General features: G+C 40.3%; 1 protein-coding gene across 2 annotated transcripts; it reads left to right on the forward strand.

Moving 5' to 3' along the window:
- Positions 1–1,512: 1,512 nt before the first annotated feature.
- Positions 1,513–16,984, forward strand: LOC118117706 (CTD small phosphatase-like protein). Of its 2 annotated transcripts, XM_035170185.2 has the most exons (8): positions 1,514–2,200; positions 8,713–8,870; positions 9,106–9,138; positions 10,495–10,596; positions 11,119–11,175; positions 12,384–12,476; positions 13,010–13,195; positions 13,749–16,984. In XM_035170185.2, exons 1-8 carry the CDS (start codon positions 2,125–2,127, stop codon positions 13,872–13,874), a joined length of 831 nt encoding a protein of 276 aa, XP_035026076.1. In that variant the 5' UTR covers positions 1,514–2,124; the 3' UTR covers positions 13,875–16,984. The 2 variants fall into 2 exon arrangements, with proteins under 2 accessions (XP_035026077.1, XP_035026076.1); XM_035170186.2 differs by lacking the exon at positions 9,106–9,138 and having other exon boundaries at positions 1,513–2,200.
- Positions 16,985–18,552: the final 1,568 nt, after the last annotated feature.

Below are 18,552 nucleotides of genomic sequence, written 5' to 3' on the forward strand. Positions count from 1 at the left end.
TAAAATGGATGCTTTTACGTTTTCTTTTGATATTGTAGTATAATATATTTACTCTGTGAGATTATGTAACCAGTCATAGACTAAGGAATTTGGTGATGGTTTATACAATGTCCACATATAAATGGTTTAAAATGAAACACGTGAAAAAATGTATAAGATTCACAAGTTTATTAATGTTACCTTACCTTCCTCCATACCAGTCTTCATAGTAAGCATGAAACAAGACATACAACATGATAAACGGTTTTTAATATGTCAGATATATTCACAGGAATTAATCACAAGTATACACAATAGACACAGTTTCAGTATCACTGAATGCAACTCGTGCTCTTGTATTAAGTCCATAAGTTGTAAGACGGAAGGTTGAGGTAGAATCAAATAAAATTGGAATGAACTTATTTGAACTGAATTAATTATACACATCACAGAAGTACAAGGGAGCTTTGCATAGACAATTAATCTAGCCCATATAAAACGAGTAGAGCCACGAACACACACATATTTATAATGCATTCATATGTGAAAAAATTTACAAGAAGCATGCAGTTATACCTGTATGAGTTATGAGGGTGCTCTATATCTCACTGACTACAGGACACACAGCCACACACCTTTGATGTTGTATAATATATGTACTCTGTGGTATGATCATTTGTTCCCATCTCATAGAGCCAGTTTTAAAATGATGTTATTTCATTGAAAGCAGCTCTGTCACTAAAATATAACGTGTGCAAGTAATTAAGTCAAATGTGTTTGTAAAGCATTTTTTTTTTACAGAAAAAAGTCACAAAGTGATTTACAGTGCCAAATTAGATAAAAACAGAGTCATACCACACAAATATAAAAACATACACACTAAAAAGAAAATATAGAATCACCTGAAAGCCTGCATAAACAGATATGTTTTAACAGGTTTTTTTTATTCCAAACCTTGAAGATAGGGCATTCAAACACTATATAGTATCAGATGGTGTCAACATCAACAAGTGAACTTGTTTCTATCAACATAAAACAATAAATAAAGTCACCTGCTGGAAAACATCCTCCCCAAAGTCCAAACGTGATCATGACACAGAAATGATGGGACTGACATGGGACTGAATCCAAATGTAGGCGGTATATGAATACCGAGTATTCTTGAGGACGTTCGACAATTTGGACACTAGGTGGCGCTCTCGATTCTTAAAAAGTGTGTCCACTAGAACTATTTGCGAAAGAATGCGCACCAAGGGTTTTAGGATCAATGTGGAATATTTGCTTTGACTCTTAGACGAGGTGTTGTTTCCCCTGTGGATATTAAGGCTGCAGCTCTGTATCCGCCGCATACAATAACACAAAGCGTATTATGTTCAAATATACATGTATTTTTTTAAGTAAAGAGCTAAATTTGACCAGCAGTAATAACAGAGCACCAGAAGCTGGAGTAAACCGCGTCCAGCTGCAGGGGTTGAGCAATGTGCGGCGGGTTGGAGCCGCCTGCCTGAGAGGATCCGTCACAGAAACAAACCGCCCCCTCCCACTGCGAGTGCCCCCGCTTCAGATCTGCAACTCAAATACATAAAGCCTCCATGTTGCACAGGGGACGTAGGACCAACACACAGCCGCTGTTTGCGTGGAGGAGTTAGCGAACTTCAGCGTTCAACAACTTCGCGTCTGACACATGTTTGTTTTGGGGCCAGAACCAAATTCTCCGCAGGGCTCTCAGCGTTGTTCCAGTCACGGCCTCACATTTTTGGATGACCCGCAGCATTCGCGGCTAACCTGCTAACCCGAGCTAGGTGCTAACTTGAGCTAGTTAGCAATTCAGCGTCGTTTGTTTTTGTTTTGTATTTTTAGCCGCACGTGTGTGTCCGCGTCGCCCACAAAATACTTCGTCTGCAGCGATGATATTTTGCGGAGAGCCGTAAATGACAGCCATTCGCCGGCCTCCATTCACCACCGTGCTAGCTGACTGGCTACCCCCGCTGCCCCAACGCTTTGCCACGGACGGTTGCCTGGGCTTTGTGGGCTAGCTGGTCATCCCCATTTTGAACAGCTAGCTAGCAGTAGCTAGCGAACGAAGCCAGCGCGCTAGTACGAATAACATTGTGGGAAACGAAACAGGAATAACCACCCGCCTAAATGGACCACATGTCCATTATAACCCAGGTCTCCAACCCGAAGGAGGAGGAAATCATATCTTTCAACCAAGAAAAAGGTAAGAAGAAGTCAGTAAACGGGAGGTAACTAAGGCTAGCAGGCTAACTACTTACTACTTCTGCACTGACATTAGCGCTTAGCTGGCGCCGGTTGTCTGTGGTGGTCGTCGTTTAAAAACCCGGAATCATAAGCACGATTAGTCAACAAACTTAACAAGAAACACGTTTATCCGAAGACACAGTAACGTTATGGAGCTAGCTAAATCTTTCCTGTGCCTACAACACGAAGAGCGCTCCAGTGTCGAGTCGTGTGGTTTAATCCCATTACTGTCCGAGGTAAAAATAACATTGTTGTCAAACTGTTGTTGTCCACGCTAAGCCATTTAATTCCAGGTGTTCGCCTGTTTGTATGCAACACTTTCCTTTTTTGTGGTTTGGCTTAATAACTGGGCTTAATGTTTTGACAGGTGATTCACTTTATGAATCACGACCATAACAGAGGTCTGACCATGGTTTGGTCTGAGGTGGAGCAAAGTGTTGCATGAGACAAATCAGTATTGTTTTATTTCAAATGTCTATTAATCAACACAATATTTTCCCTCAGAGATGAAACTGTAATGTGGCAAATCCATCATGACTTATTTCACCTTGCAGGTTGGACATATTTAAACGATCAGTTTATCTGTTCTTGCCTGTGTTGTCAAGCTGTCTTCTCTCACATGAAGACTCTTTTATGTTTGTATCAGGATTTTATCACTTTTTACATTAATTCCTATCTCTGGTACAATGATTATTTTGAGTTCATAATCATCCACATACTTGGGGAACTCAGGATCAATGTTAGTGTTGTGCCTTTATTTTCACTTCCACTCCCATTACTCTCTATCTCTCCACTCATAATTAAGTATATACTGGAGTATCTATACTGGAGGTCAAATCCCTCCTTCAAGACCATAGCAGTCGATGTTCGTTCATTCATTCCCATTCCTCTGGCTGCACTGACGCTTTCCGGGTCACTCAGGCCCATGGGATTTGTATCAGTATCACATCTCAAACCTCAGTTGTCAGTCCATTAGTAATGTGAGAACTTAAGTCTTTCAAGCATAACAATGCATTCTCCTCCGAGGGTACAAAAGTAACCCCCAGCAAGCACTGTGGTTTCTGTGTGACATGCACATATGTGAGTGTCATGGGAGATTAGGATTGCAGTGTGTGCAAGCAAAATTATGCAGATTCCACCTCAGTCATACACACTTTATAAGCAGCTTCATATTATGTCTCAGCAAAGACATTTGAAGATACAGGTATTTGAATCAAAGGTGTCACATGATGTTTTTCAGTGGCTTGTTTGCATTTTATAAATCATAATTTTGTACTTGGAGTTTGGGTCATTGTGATAGGAAACTGATGAAATCATTTGTGATCACTTGATATAATTAATGTTGAAGTGATGCGTCGATTATGTATGTAGACTAGTGATGGTTGGCATAGCTTTTCTACATTTTCCAGGCTTTGTTATGGCAGAATTGTTTTTGCATTCCTTTATTTCCCTCATTTTAAATAGAATTTGTTCATTTGGTCTTTTGGCTGTCGGTTAGAGAAACTCAGCAAATATGAGGCATCATGTTAGGCTTGTGATGTGTATTTGTCAATTGGAAGATTGGCAGATAGACTGATAGTTTTATTTAGTAAGCAAGCACACATGTAGTGAAATGTTTGTTGTTTAATTGAGCTCCTGTTATGCAATGGTAGTCAAGGATATGTTGCGATCTTATGATTTTAATTTAGTCCACAAATCCGTAAATTAATTTAACTTCTTTATTCCGTACTTTAAAGATAATAGAGAAAATAATAGGAATGATCACAACAGAACAGAAAAGTTTGAGTGTCAGCACGCACAAAGTCACACAGTGGGAACTTACTTTTTTGTGTTGGGCTGATGCATTAAAACCACACCTAATGTTGGCCTAAGTAAGAGTTGTCTGTTGTCTGTTGCACAGGACACAGTTGAGTAAGTGGACAAATTAGAGCCACGATGTTGCTGTTTGTTTTCTACCTCTTTCATTTTCTCTTGAGAATGCGTCGTTACTGAATTCTTCCACTGGGGCTAAGTCAAATATTACCATCATCGTAAGAACTGCATGACCATGTGCTGTCTTCCATTTGTTTTTAACAACAACATTTGAGTGTGATAACCATCATCATGTTGTGTAATTATGACCAGGAAGATCCAGTATTTATTTAGTATTTAACAGTTAAGCAGGTATATTTTAATCCACTGTGTCTCAGGGTGTAGAGAAGAATTCTTAACTTTATTTCCAGAGTTCAATAGCCTATGATTTGATGGCCCCTTATCTATTGCAAATCACATAGCACGCAGCCCATCCCAGCAGATGACCTCGAGGAATTTAACAGGTAGTCTTCTATTGCTTGAACAGGCTCCAAACTGTCTGGAAAAAAATTGACCACCTTGCTCTCAGTGTGCCTTTACTAGCTGTCTTGCAACATGTGCCTGCTGTTCACACAGGTTTGGCTGCCAAGCAGCAGCCTAAATATAGACTCACTGCCCTGTTGGCCAGGGCACCGCTGACCTCGAAGCCAAGTATAACTACTAGCAAAGATGACAATGACCATTTCTTCATTTAACTCATGCAATGCCTTAATTTGGAAAACAAATACACATACTTGTATGATGGGTCTGTGAGATGAATGGCTGCCTCTTACACATTAATTTACTCTTGATCAAGACTCTAATGCAGTCATGGAATCGAACGTATTTCTGAATATTGATTAAATGTGAGGTTGAGGTTAGCTTTGCAGTTCAATGATGGTCACCATAATTTCAGCCAGATTTCTGTATTTAGTTTTTCTACTTTTTTAATTCAAGTATTAATTAGCATTATATTCAGCTTTTTAAACTGCTGATTTGTCATTGTAGCCTACTGTTTCGCAAATCACCAAGGAAATTAGATTTAAAATTATACTGAAACAACATTTATTACATGTGTTATTATTAAAATTATAGTTGTCCCGGTGGCGCAGCTGTTCAGTGGTTAGTTGTATCCATGGGCTAGCCTTTCTATGTGGAGTTTGCATCTTCACCCTGTGACTGATGCAGGTTAAATCAGTTGGATGCTTAAAAGTCCCCATATGAACAAGAGTGACAGGGCTTACTTGTATATACGTGTATACTTTTCTCCCGTCAGTGTGTGTGCTTGGATAGTTTTTTGGCACCTGCATAGGATAATAACGAAATGAACACCAGCATAGATCAGTTGATCAGTCTGTACCGGATTAAAATAAATTGCTCAATGTTTTCCACTCATCCCCAAATTTGGATAGAACAATCTTTTTTTAATGAGTATAATTTAACATTGGATCAATTCACGGTGGAAGTTAAAGAGTTTCTCACATTGCAGAACTAAGGCCTGCTTCGATAACTGGATGTGTTCTCAAACATTCCTGAAACTTGTGAATGTGTCGTTTTCGGGTGATAAAAGCATAGTCTCCAGTTTGTAGATTATTCTATCCTGCTTGAGGTTTAAGTATTTTACAGCCAACCTATTTCTTAACTGTAGATAAAACACACACTCCTCATTGTCTCCATTTTTCATGCACCATTTGTTGGAATGCATAAGGGTCCTTAAGTATTTGGAAATCCATAAAGATGTGCTTCATGTGTAGACTTACAGCGTTGATTCATAAAATATATAAAGACTAGTGATATATATAAATGGGTTAGTGTATATTCCTCTGGTTAAGGACTGGAGGATGTTGAACTGTGTGATTCATTTCATGAATAAATAGTTGGGTGGCTTGATTCTTGGGAAGGGAGCACTTCAATCTGGTATCTAAAGAAACAGTTGAATAGTTTGTTGTCGTGTCTTCATATAATTTATCTTGGACAAAGCTCATCATGTTTCCTTATATATTTGGAAGACAAACTTTTGCATGGAGAAATAAGCTTAGTTGTGAAATCAGCTACTGTTAACCCCCGAAACTGTAAAGCTAGAGCCCACATTTCCTAAACTTGTTGCCAGAATATTGTGTTGAAAGGAGTGTTATCCTGTTTTTCTTTATGTAGCGTAGTAGGCCTTAATACTGTGAACTGATTCACTCAGGAAATCTATGGTCGGGTGTTCAAGATCATCAGGGGTGTTTTACTGAGAAAAACCCAAGGAGAACTTGCAATGCCTTGACAATGGACAGAAATGATGTTGGGCTTGTTGCTGTGACAACTGCACTGCTTCTCACTGTTCTGGACTAACTCTGAGTCAGACCTATATGAAGTGGCAATCAAGGACACAACATGCACTCCTCATTGAGAGGGAGAATTGACTGATCCTCTGGACACCTTTTTCGGTCAGACCCCTCCTGAAAGTTGTTGTTACTACTGATTCATAATTTATTGTGTGTTTGTCTGTGGTTGGCCTAGTCCTGGATATACTTGCAAAGAGGGACAGCACAGGGAATAGTTTGTTCTGTCCAGTAAATAGTTAATTTTTTTGGTAATGAAACCTTGGAACATGTTGGAAAGGTTAATAAGGCACTGAACTTGGTTCATTTAAGTGAGTTTACCCTCTCATTAGTGAATTACTACCCACCATCCTCTCCAGTTGAGTGATGTGTTTGAGGCCCAGTTCCGCTCTGTGCATGACTCAGTCGTCCTGGGAGTTTTTCTGAGGGTCTTTGTTCAGGAAATAAATACAGCAGCCAGTTTGTAGTGATGAGTCACAGGAAGCTGACAACTGTCTCACTTTTACAGTAACACAGAGCTGTGACGACAAAACCCAGTCCTAATTAATGAGCAGAAGTCGGATGGTGCTTATGTTATTTTTAGAATAAAAACAAAGCATATTGTGGCAGATATGATGATGAACTCATGGTGCTGCTGTGAAACGGTGTGTGTGTGTGTGTGTGTGTGCGTGCGCGTGTGTGTGTGCGTGCGCGCGCGCGCCTCTGGTGATATTTCTAAATCAGTGCTGGTCCTTACTATGGTGTTTGGTGGTAGTAGTGTTTTGCCTATATACTCTGGAGAAACGAGGCAGTAGCAGGAATTTTAATGCTTTCTCCTCTTCCCTATTAGCACCAGCAGAATTACTTTTTTATTTTAATATATAGCATTTTTTTCAACACAATCACTGAAAGATTATGTCAAATATGACAGTCAATAGAACTGTGCCATATATAAAAAATATCATTAGTAATAACCAAAATAGTTTGCATAACTATATTGTCACTGCTTGACTGAGTAATTCCATTTATTCAGGTTTTAAGTTACTTAATGTTTAATGTTTTTTTTTATGTTATCTTCTCGTGATGGATGCATATTGTATCTAATCTGTCTTGGGTTGAAGGAGCTTGTGTCACTGATTAGTTGTAATAATATTTCCAGTTCTGCATGCTCTTATTAAAGAGGCAGTAATTAATGACAGGAAGCCGGTGTTTGAGGGAAACAACAGCGATCAGGGAGTGCATGAAGTGTTTCATGCTGTTACATGCCGTGAGTCCGTCAGTGTCTGATACCAGACACGTATGAGTATTTATAGATGTAGAATATGGAATTCATGTAATCTTCTTAACGCAAATAGTGTGGCAACTCAACGTTATGCCCTTGCTGGACATGACATGAGACTGCTGCTGCTCATATGGCCTCAAGATGCACAGGAATGTCTTGTTTACACTTGAAAATAATTCTGGCAGGGAATTATCTTGTTATTTTATATATTTTCTTCAGGCACAGTGTTTCCTCACACAAATGTCTGGTCGGTGTTTCTTGAGTCTAGAAGAACAAAGTGGCACTATATCACGATGCCAAAAGACATGACATAATGCTGTTTGCTCTTCACTGGTCTTGAGTCGCAGAAGCTTTCTGCTTGTGTGAGCTGAGGAGGCGAGCAGGGGGGGGACTAATGGCTGGAGAGGAATGCAGCCTTGTATAGGCTCTGCAGGGTCTGAGGGCCTCCCACCTCCCTCCCTTCCCTCGCCTCGTGTGCATGTCCAGGCTGCTTCAGTCACTCACCTGCCAGCCGAAACATGGGGGGGAAGCAGAAGTGTTTCAACATGGAGACCCTCGGGCCAATCAGGTGCCAGTAGCCACGACATGGAAAAAAAGAGAAGGGAGGAGCTTCCAACTTGTCACTATTAATAAAATCTCAGCGTCTGATTTAGGCCCTGCTCCGTAGTCCACGATTTGCAATCAGAGCAGAGCGCGCTCTTTACTGACGTTTTGTGTGACTGATGAAATGACCCGGCCTGCTACGTTATTTTCTGATCAGTGCCACCGCCAGGCCTGATCAACAAAACCTACTCTAATGCCATTTAATCACACTGTCATGGTCTCACCCTTTGTTGTGTTTCAGAATCACTCACACATGGTCACTGGGAGAATTGTAATGAACACGTAATAGTTTGTTCCCACTTATTCGAGCAGCTTCCGCAGCTTGGCAGACAAATAAACCAAACGTAGATGCCTCCCACCTTCAGCCTGCTCCATTTTTTACAACACAACACTGATTTGCATATCCACGTGTTCACCGGTCACCCCCACCCTCTCCTGTTGTCTCAACAGCGTCCCAGTCAAAAAGCAGCCTAAAGAAGCAGAGGAGCCGGAGCATCTTCAGCACATTCTTCTGCTGCTTCCGAAACTACAATGTGGAACCACCAGCCACCAACACAAACACCAGCTCCCTGCCTCCACCTGTTGAGGAGAACGGATCGCCTCCTAAAGTGAGCTGCTGCACCATTACATGCTAAACTTTCCATTTCATAAACTGTAACAGGAATATTCCTGCGTCCACACGTGAAGTTTTTTTTATCTGTTGTAAATTTGTCTTTTTGTGAGTAGAGGTTTCTCTCTTTTTCTTTATATCCATGGACCCTCTGTGTTTTGTCTCTTTTTTTGTTCTCCCTCCTACCCCTCACCTTGTTTTGTATGCACCTGTCTATCTCTCTTGTGTTGTAGTGTGACCAGGTCGAGGTCATCCCTGTCCCTAGTGTATGTATTGCCTTTTTTTTCTTTTCCTTTGCATGCAGGCTGAGTGGGCTGGTGCTGGTGCTGGTCTGTGTGGGCCTCAGTGCTCCTCACTTGGGCTTTAGCTCTGCTACCGTACTGCAGCTCATGTTCAGCCCGTCGTAGCACTGGCTGTGTGGAAGGTTTATTATCACCTGTGGGTTTAACTGGTACCTCAGTGCCTGGCCTGCATGAGTGACTCATTGTGGTTTGTATGCTTTGAGAAATACTGTGACACTAACTGTCTAACAAGTTAAGTCTAAAACTGTCTCAATTAATTGATGTCTCAGGAGCTTCCATGAAAGAAGTGAATCAATCCATTGTCCTGCTTATCCAAGCAACTTAATAATGTGAGTTAAGCTCCAAAGTAACTAAAGCTGGGAGGTAAAACAAATTGATCCTGTTGCACAAGGAAGAAATTCGATGTGATCTGATTTATCTACTGATCAAATAATCCATCACTGACCATACGAAGCTCATCTAAATGGATATTTAATACAGAACTGTTCCTGCTAGAGACAGATTTTTGGGGACCAATGCAAATACTCATATTAGGGAGTGAAATGCGCCCCCAAAAAAACAACAATAATAAAATGAAATGATTATACTAATGAAATGTAATTAAGGCGTGATATCAGTTTTACTATAACTAACATTAATAAATATAAAACACAAATACAACCAAATATTTAGAGCTTGAATTGAAAAAATATTTTTATGTAACATAATAAATAGAATTGTTTATTCTGTAAAATAAACACTTTCATGCAGTATCAGCAAACAGAAACAGAGAGACTGAGATGTATGTGAAAGGCAATCTCAGTCAATTTTTAGCTACCAATCAATGCATCAGTCGGGCTCTAGTTCCTTGAGACGAAGTTCCCACATGACCTAATGTTGTAACGTCAATGCTTGAATTTGAAGTTGATTAGCATTTTCAAATGGTTTAAGTTACTTAATGACTGCTGGACTGCATCCGCTGCTAACATTGCCATGGCCTTTGTGAGAATGTGGAAATTCTATTTAACCTCCAAAGATTTGACAATGATCTGAGGGGATTTTAAGATTGCTTTGTGTGGCTGTAGCAGGAGAATGTTGGGTGATGAAGAGTCATTTTGAAGCTATGGGTCCATTGAATGCATCATATCAGACATGGCTTTATCTCAGCTGCATTGTTGCCAATGGAGATGCTCTTTCTAATGTAACAGTGGCTTGTCGGCTCAGCCTTACACATTAATTTATGTCAAGTCTGTCTTTATTAAACTCTTAATCTCTGTCTCTCTCTTTAACATAATTCCTTTCCGTCCCAATGTTTGATTGCATGTCTTTTCTTCCCCTCAGCCACCAGCAAAATACCTCCTACCAGAGATGAAAATATCTGACTATGGCAAAAAGTGTGTGGTGATTGACTTAGATGAAACACTTGTCCACAGCTCATTCAAGGTAAGAAGAGGATAAAGCTCTGTTTGATGTGCACTATGATGTTTTTGTTAAATCCATCCGGTTACTATGTAAGCAAAGTCAGGAGAGGAGCAGGTGGTGGAGCGCGTGCTGTATTAAGAACAAGAGCAATATTACAGTACTGATTGTGCCTATAACAATAAAAGCAGCATGGTTATATGAAAGACTGTCACTGTTCATGTCATTTCTTTTTTAGCCTTAGCAGCATTCACTATAGAAGTTGCCAGAAGTGAAGCAATAGTTATTGACTGTGTCACCATTATTTTTTGACTCAACCCCTCCTCCCTTTATCCAGTTCTTTTCTGATGATGACTACCTAACTGTATGTCTAGTACCAGAGCAACTATGAGAGATATTTGTTGACAAAAACAGAGATTATCTTCCTCCTGTACAGTTTATAATTGCATATTTAGTGTTACTGGTGGGGCCTCTGTTGGTCAGCTGTGGTACTACACCAACAGTTTGTTAAATTATAATTTGCAATTATCTTGTTTCTCCTCACAGCCCATCAGCAATGCTGATTTTATTGTTCCAGTGGAGATCGATGGCACCGTTCATCAGGTATTGTTAACACAGAAATAGAAAAACACTTTTTAATGACCACTCCTGTGTTTCCTCCCGCAGATTACGACGTAATCTCAGTGTTTTAACTTCATTGTTTCAGAAGAAACAACGCCCCGTTTACCCAGGAACATAAATATGAATTCGGCAGGTTTTTATAAAGATCAGTTCTAAGTTTGATGATTAGAAAACATCAGAGGAGCAGAGTCTCTTGTTGACCAGCGGAGTAATGCGCCTCAGTACAGTGGTGCTGCTAAGGGGGGCTAGGCGGGGCCACCTTGATGCAGTAAAGGCTATTATCAGAATTTGTCCTTTTAAGCCTTAGGTGCAGCACACAAGTCTAAACTGAATGTCAAATCAGTGTGGGGAGCATTGACCACTGTCATAGACTCACTGTTGAAGTCTGATTTTTGAATTGAAAACCTTATTTTGTAAATTACAGCACAATTGTAATAAAAGTAACAGTCGATAATATTTTTATAGCTCGTTTTTAATAAAAACAGAGTTCATGTTGGTCTGATTGTATTAACTGATGAAAAAGCAGCCACGTGCAGTAATATAGAAAATTGTGGATGTGATACAATGAAATGCATTGTTGTGAATCAAATCGTAGACTGCAGAATCGTAATCAAATCGAATTGTGAGGCTAGTGAAGATGCACACCTCTAGTCTGGAGCCCTGACATTGTCATTTCTGTAAGTTGTCTATGTTATAAGTTGCCGGTCGAAATAAGGGGTGCCCCTAAATTTGCTTGTGTTCCCTAAAATTCTCAGTAAGGGGCTACAGTGCTCTCAGTAAAAAAAAAAGTTAGTCTGGAGCCCTGTATTAGGTGAGAAATGAACCATTTGTTCATGTGAAGACCCAGAAGAGAATGGCTGTGATCCAGTTCAAGTAATCCAGGATAGGCTGTGTGTATCCTGGTTGGCCTATTCATGATTACTTGCGCTAGATGGCAGCTGCTGGACTGGTGATGGGACCAAAGAGTGGATGACATCTGATTGATGCCCTTTTAAAGATGGTGGTTTGTATGTGTGTAGAAGAAATATATCTCTAGCTGTCCCTAAAAGCTGTTGTATGTAACATCACAGTCTTCTGCGACAGAGTACACAATAAATATATTATAGTGAATTGTGCCTCTCACAAAGTTTGTTCATTCAATGTTTGACTCTTTTCGCACCTCACATGTTTATCTGTGGTGTGTGTTGCAGGTGTATGTGCTGAAACGACCCCACGTGGATGAGTTTCTTCAGAGGATGGGGGAGCTGTTTGAATGTGTGCTGTTTACAGCCAGTCTTGCCAAGGTGTGTTTAAGCAAGAGAAGATGCTTTTTGTTCTGACGTGTTTTGGTAACAGGCCAGTGCTACCCATGAGACTATCTTCTATTTCCTCGTTCTGGTCTGTACTTTTCATCTGCTCTTCCTGTCTGAATGTTCACACTCCCTCTGCTTTGCTGTCCATCTGTGTCTTTTACATCGTAGCCAATTCCGCATTGGGTAAGTGTAATGAGGTAGAAATAATCATGTTCAAGGATATTTTTTAAACCCGTAGTGTTAAATAATCCTCAATCAGAGCTCTAGGTGTCAGTGGTGCTTGTTGTGTTATAGAATAGTTTCCTGAGGCTTCTTCCCTGTCAGGTAAACACAGCTGAGGAGGACAACCTGTTCTGCTTCCTTTTGACATAATAGTGTAGACTTTAGTTTTCTAAGAGTTGAGGTATTTCACCACAAAGATGTTCTTGAAAATTTTCTTTATAATAGCAAATCTCTATTATTTGAATTTTTGAGTTTTTTCTCTAGAAGTGCTCAACTTTTCTCTGTTTGTGTGACCTGGGCAGTATGCAGACCCTGTGGCAGACCTTCTTGACCAGTGGGGTGTGTTCCGAGCACGACTCTTTAGAGAATCCTGCGTTTTTCACAGAGGAAACTACGTCAAAGACCTCAGCCGGCTTGGACGAGAGCTCAGCAATGTCATCATTGTTGACAATTCACCCGCCTCTTACATTTTTCACCCAGAAAATGCTGTGAGTTCCAAAAGGAGTTTACAAAATGCATCTTAAAGCTTCTTGTGTTATACTGTAAGTTTGACATGTCAACAAGGAGTCCTGGGCTCCCATTGTTTCCCACCTTTGATATAATAATTTATATTAACCATCTGAAACTTTGGAGACGATGAACTGGCCAGGGGAGATTCTTGTTTGTTTGATCCTGTTCAAATTGATCTAAAATAGAAATCATAATGGTTAAAACATAAATTCCTCTTGCAGTAGAAAGTCAAGGAATCTGTCTTCTACCTCATCATGTACATTCGCGATGACGTAATTACATTTCACTCAGTTTAGAGATATGAAGCATTTGAAAAAACTCCAGTAAGAGAGTACGTAAGAAAAAATGCCAATGTAGTGACTGTCGGACTATTGCAGAGTTCATATTGTACTTTTTCTAACATTGTCTCATAATTCTACATTACAATGTATTCAAAATAGTTTGGGCAAAAAGAAACAACATGGAATACTTAATTATATCAAATAACTTCACACCACTTTTTGAAAATGATAATTTCCCACATCTCCCCAGGTCCCAGTCCAGTCCTGGTTTGACGACATGAATGACACAGAGCTCCTGGACCTGCTGCCTTTCTTTGAGGGACTCAGCAAAGAAGAGGAGGTTTACGGAGTCCTGCAGAATCTGAGGAGCAGGTAGCAGGACACATGACAGCGCAGCCTGTGCTCTCCCTACTCTATCGATCTCTGCGATCTCTTTCTACAGCCACATCTCTAAGACTCAGGCAGATCCTCCCACATGCGCCCCTCTTGTCTCTGCCCCAAGGGGACGCCTTGGAGTCTCACTGTGGAAACCTTAATCCTGTCTCTGCGCTCATCTCCTGGTGACTGGCTGACTTCTGTGTGCCATCATACGAAAACAAACACTTACTATCCCAGGAGCACTGTGTCTGACAAGAATCACACACACCTGAAAGTGTACAGAGCGTCCTACGTTGGTAATATCGGGGACAAAATGCTAAGAGGAATGAACTCTGGTCTTTATTTTCAAACCAACAAAGTTTTACTATTCGGTGAAGTGCTTATTTTAAAACCAAAAAAACCATCTTTTTGTCTGAACCTTCTTTTGTGGTACCACAAGAGTCTGAAAAGATTTTGTCCTCGTATTGTTGCTATGCAGGCAGTTTCTGGTAGTAGAAAGGACTGTGATTCTCTTTTCTTACTGAATGAAGTGCCTTGTGTGAATGTTGTTTATATGGGAAGATATTTTGTACATGGCATATTTCCTGAGTACTTAAGTCTTTTCACACACACACAATATGCTTTAAAGTGGACACAGATGTATCTTTATACTAAAGTTTTGCTTTTTTTTGTTGTTTTTTTGATCATCGCTGGGTAAACGTCTCAATATTATTCTCTTTTTTTCCCTGGTCTGCTTGTGCCATTCTATAGATGTGATTTTGTTTCTTTCTGCTTTCATTATGCATAGAAATAGTTATTTTGTTTTAGGCAACAAAGTATGTTTGCTATTTGCGTTTGATAGTTTTGATCTGAAAGCTCAGATAATATTGTGCCGTTTGTTTTTACTGTCTCTCTCATTACTCCCACTTATCTCATTGTATTATTTGCCAAATAAGGAAATTATTTTTTAACAGGCTTCATATCTTTAAACAGGGGTTCAGTTGTATCTGTGAAACCATTAGTACTAAGTATAGCATTATAGGTTTTATTCTTTTGGACAGGTATATGTCAAATTCATTTGTATCTTTTTAATGTTATGAGGTCCTTGTTTCGTCACGTCATGCTTATCAGATGGCTAGCTCTTAGCACATTTATTTTTTTTAATTTATTTTACAATTTTTTGGGCACACTATAAAGTGGTGCAACTCCACCCTTAGGGGGTTATCTTTCTCCTAAATTGTGCACGGTTGCAAAGGCATCCCTTTTGTTTATTTTTCTCTTCTTTTCAGTGGTCTGGGTTCTCTCGTTAAATGGGTTGAGTGCCATGTTTTTAATTTTTTCATGGTTAGTGTCTTTGGGGAATATAGGGTTAGCGTCTGATAAGAGTCTGGGCAGTGTTGAAATCACACCATGCTCTCCTGATTTACATACAGTGAAGGCGTGGCCTCGTCCAGCCCTGGTGTAAAATCAGCAGAAACGATGTGTGATGTTTACCCTCATGACTTTTTTTTTTTTTTTAACTGCTCTTTCACCTCAGTGCCTATCTTTGAGAGGAGCCACGCAAACCGAATGCTACAACATTAGCTACCATGGCAATATACCTTTTTTTTGTGTAGGAGAGTTTCCATACCAAGTTTTTGGTTTTGGTGTCGAGAGCACTTGACAAAACTAACCCCAGGATTGGTTTGTTTACAGTGAAGCTTTCAGTGTTCGTCAATGAACCTTCAGACATAAATTCTTCACATTATTTGACCCAAAAACTGAATTAACTTCAATTTTGCTTGTTTCAGCAACAGCAGCCAAATAACCTTGTGTAGTTGAGTTCATTGCCATAGTAGTCAGCTTTTGTTGTGGAAGAAAGTAAAAAAAAACAACAAGAAAGGACGCCTTCCAAACCTACAGTTGGGTGCTCAGTCCTGGCCCCTCCACATAGACCCTCACTCATCAGGGGCAGCTCTACATGAAACTACTGGGCCACTGCAAAAAGGACTGTAAAGAACCTCATCACGGCATTGATGCCTTACTGCCTGTGGAGGCACAAAGCAATGTTTCATTAATTCCGAGATCACATCTACTCATCGTTTTAGCATCGCCTCATTAGTAGTTTCTCATGGAGTTTGCAAATGGCTCGGCCATGTATGTGGACCATATATGGTCAAGTGAATTAACATTGTGATACAATAAAATGAAGCAATGAAGTGTGAAAAAGCTCTGTTGTGCCATCTAGGGATTGTACCCCCCAACAAACCTCATTTGCTTTATTGCTTGGTTTATGGGTCATGATGTTACAGTAAAACAACACTGCTTCATAAGTTCCACCAATTTTTTTCTTTTTGTTTGTCCAGTTGAAAGGCTGCTGCTCTGTCGAGTGTATTAAAGCATTCTTTTGCATCAAGCATCTGTGTTGGTGATGAGTGCTCTGCTCATGATGAGGGTTTCAGTGCAATGTCCTTTTCTAAGAAGTGTTCGGTCCACTCTTCTCAACCTCTCGATGATTACCTTACTCTGAAGATGTTTGTATCATTGTGATATTTTTCTACCTACCTTTTTATCAGTATTTGGTTTTAAAAATCACGTATTACCCACCGTCTCCAGTTTTCTGTTCCTCTTTCTTGCCTTTGGTAAGAATTCTCAGTCAGGTCTCATCTTTCCTATCAGGGGACATGTGTGTGCGTATGTGTGTGTTCGCGTCCTTGCAGTTTTTCTTTGTCACCTCACTCTAATTCACATATTCATCATTTTGTATTGATTTAACACCAAAGTTCTACAACACTTGAGTTCAAGTCACTGCTTGTTTTGTTTTTTTTAATCAGGTGTTACACTTTTTGTTCTTGGTTATGTTGAGTGTTTGCAATGTGTCGTCATCCTGAGCATCTTTTTTTTTCTTTTTTTTTTCCTTCCATAATAAAAGGCTTCATTGAAAATATTTCGTCACGTCTATTTTTTTTTAAATTTAAATTTCTTTTTGGATACATGAATTAAGGCCAAAGATCATTACTGCAGACTGGTGTGATTTAAATTTCCACTCTCAGGAAACGCAAGTCATGAGAGGGAACGTTATTGTGTTCTGTTTCTATAAACCTTATTTTGCCAAGTTATTTCAAAATAAAGCACATGTTTATGGAGAAATGTTGATTGTCTTCTGTCAGCAGACTGAATGGCAAATGCAGATAGTACGACACATTTTGGGCCATATTCGTGCTGCGGGAACAAACTAAACACAAAACAAACCTTTCATGAAGATATGGTAAACCTTTGCTTAGTCATGTTTCTGTCCTCATATGACCCCGAATCAGACGGAACATTGTGGGTTGTAAAGTCAAAGCAATGAGCTGAATGTGCAGATAAGCTCCTACAAAGTGTGTGTGATCATTATCTGTGGGATAGTCAGAACATACAATAGTCAAGTGATCCATTGTTTTAATAAAATATTTCGTTGAATATTTAATTTAAGGCTTAAGGAATTAAATAACTATAGCTTTGTCAAGGGCTTTCATGCCATTCACTATAAAATTAATCCACAAGCTCTATCTTTGTGTACCAATGTCCCAACACTGTGTACCAAGGGTGTGTCCATCCAAGGTTCACCTGGTAATGACTCAAGCTGGTTCCCTGAAACAAAGAGGTTTTAAATGGTCCTTGGTTTTCCTATGGTGTGCACTGTGGGCTACTACTGAGCTGTAAACCATATTATTGTCATAGTTAATCAACAACCTGGTCATTAACAACTACCCTACACATAACTACACAGTGTTATTCCACTTGGTACAACAGATTATGAATCACTGGAAACACTGTTAAAGGGGACATAGCATGCCCATTTTACCACAAGTTGATATGGTTCCTTGGGGTCTTAATGAAATGTCTGTAACATACTTTGGTCAAAATACCACAAGGATCATATAAAACAGCACCCTTTTTACCCTGTATAAAACAGCCCTCCACAGAGTGACCTGTTTTGAGTGCCTGTTCCTTTAAATGCTAATGAGCCAGCTCCCCCCTCCCCCCTCTCCCCCCATGATTTTAAACGATATAAATTACATATTTTATATGATATAAATTATCAAATATGCATCCCATACTTTGTATTCCCCTTGTTGTCCTGGAGTTTTAATTTTCCCAATCACATAATTAAATGTCCCCCTCTGCCCATCCACTACAAGCACACAAGCAGACAGACAGAGAGAGAAAGAGGGGGCTATGAAGACCATCATTTACCCCGAACCCCGACATTCAACGGGTACAACAACAAGCGGAGAAAGCAGAATCACGGGCTGACCTTATATATACAGTCTATGAGGCTGACCAGCTCGGAGAAATGCCGGTTCTGTGAACAGCCAGGCGGCTGGGTGCTGGAGAACGGCGCTGCGCTGCCTCGCAGCGGCGCTTCCGCGTCCGGTGTACCCCGGCGTAACTACTGTAACCCGGCGTACAGTAGAGCTGAACACTGCGGAAGTCTTCCACACAGCTGGCAGTGTGGAAGACCGCTGCGAGGCAGCGCAGCGCCGTTCTCAAGCGCGCAGCCGCCTGGCTGTTCACACGGGACGAGCATTTCTCCGCGCTGGTCAGCCCCATAGACTGTATATATAAGGTCAGCCCGCGATTCTGCTTTCTCCGCTTGTTGTTGTACCCGTTGAATGTCGGGTTCGGGGGTTACAGTAGCGCTGAACACTGCGGAAGTCTTCCACACTGCTGGC

Source organism: Hippoglossus stenolepis, chromosome 11 (assembly GCF_022539355.2).
Source record: "Hippoglossus stenolepis isolate QCI-W04-F060 chromosome 11, HSTE1.2, whole genome shotgun sequence".
Classification (NCBI taxonomy): Eukaryota; Metazoa; Chordata; class Actinopteri; order Pleuronectiformes; family Pleuronectidae; genus Hippoglossus; species Hippoglossus stenolepis.

Bases quoted from the DNA above. Each gene is read 5' to 3' on its own strand.
- LOC118117706 (XM_035170185.2), top strand. From the start codon at position 2,125: ATGGACCACATGTCCATTATAACCCAGGTCTCCAACCCGAAGGAGGAG. The intron at 2,201-8,712 runs GTAAGAAGAAGT...TTGTCTCAACAG, and splicing joins ATCTTTCAACCAAGAAAAAG to CGTCCCAGTCAAAAAGCAGC. The intron at 13,196-13,748 runs GTGAGTTCCAAA...ACATCTCCCCAG, and splicing joins TTTTTCACCCAGAAAATGCT to GTCCCAGTCCAGTCCTGGTT.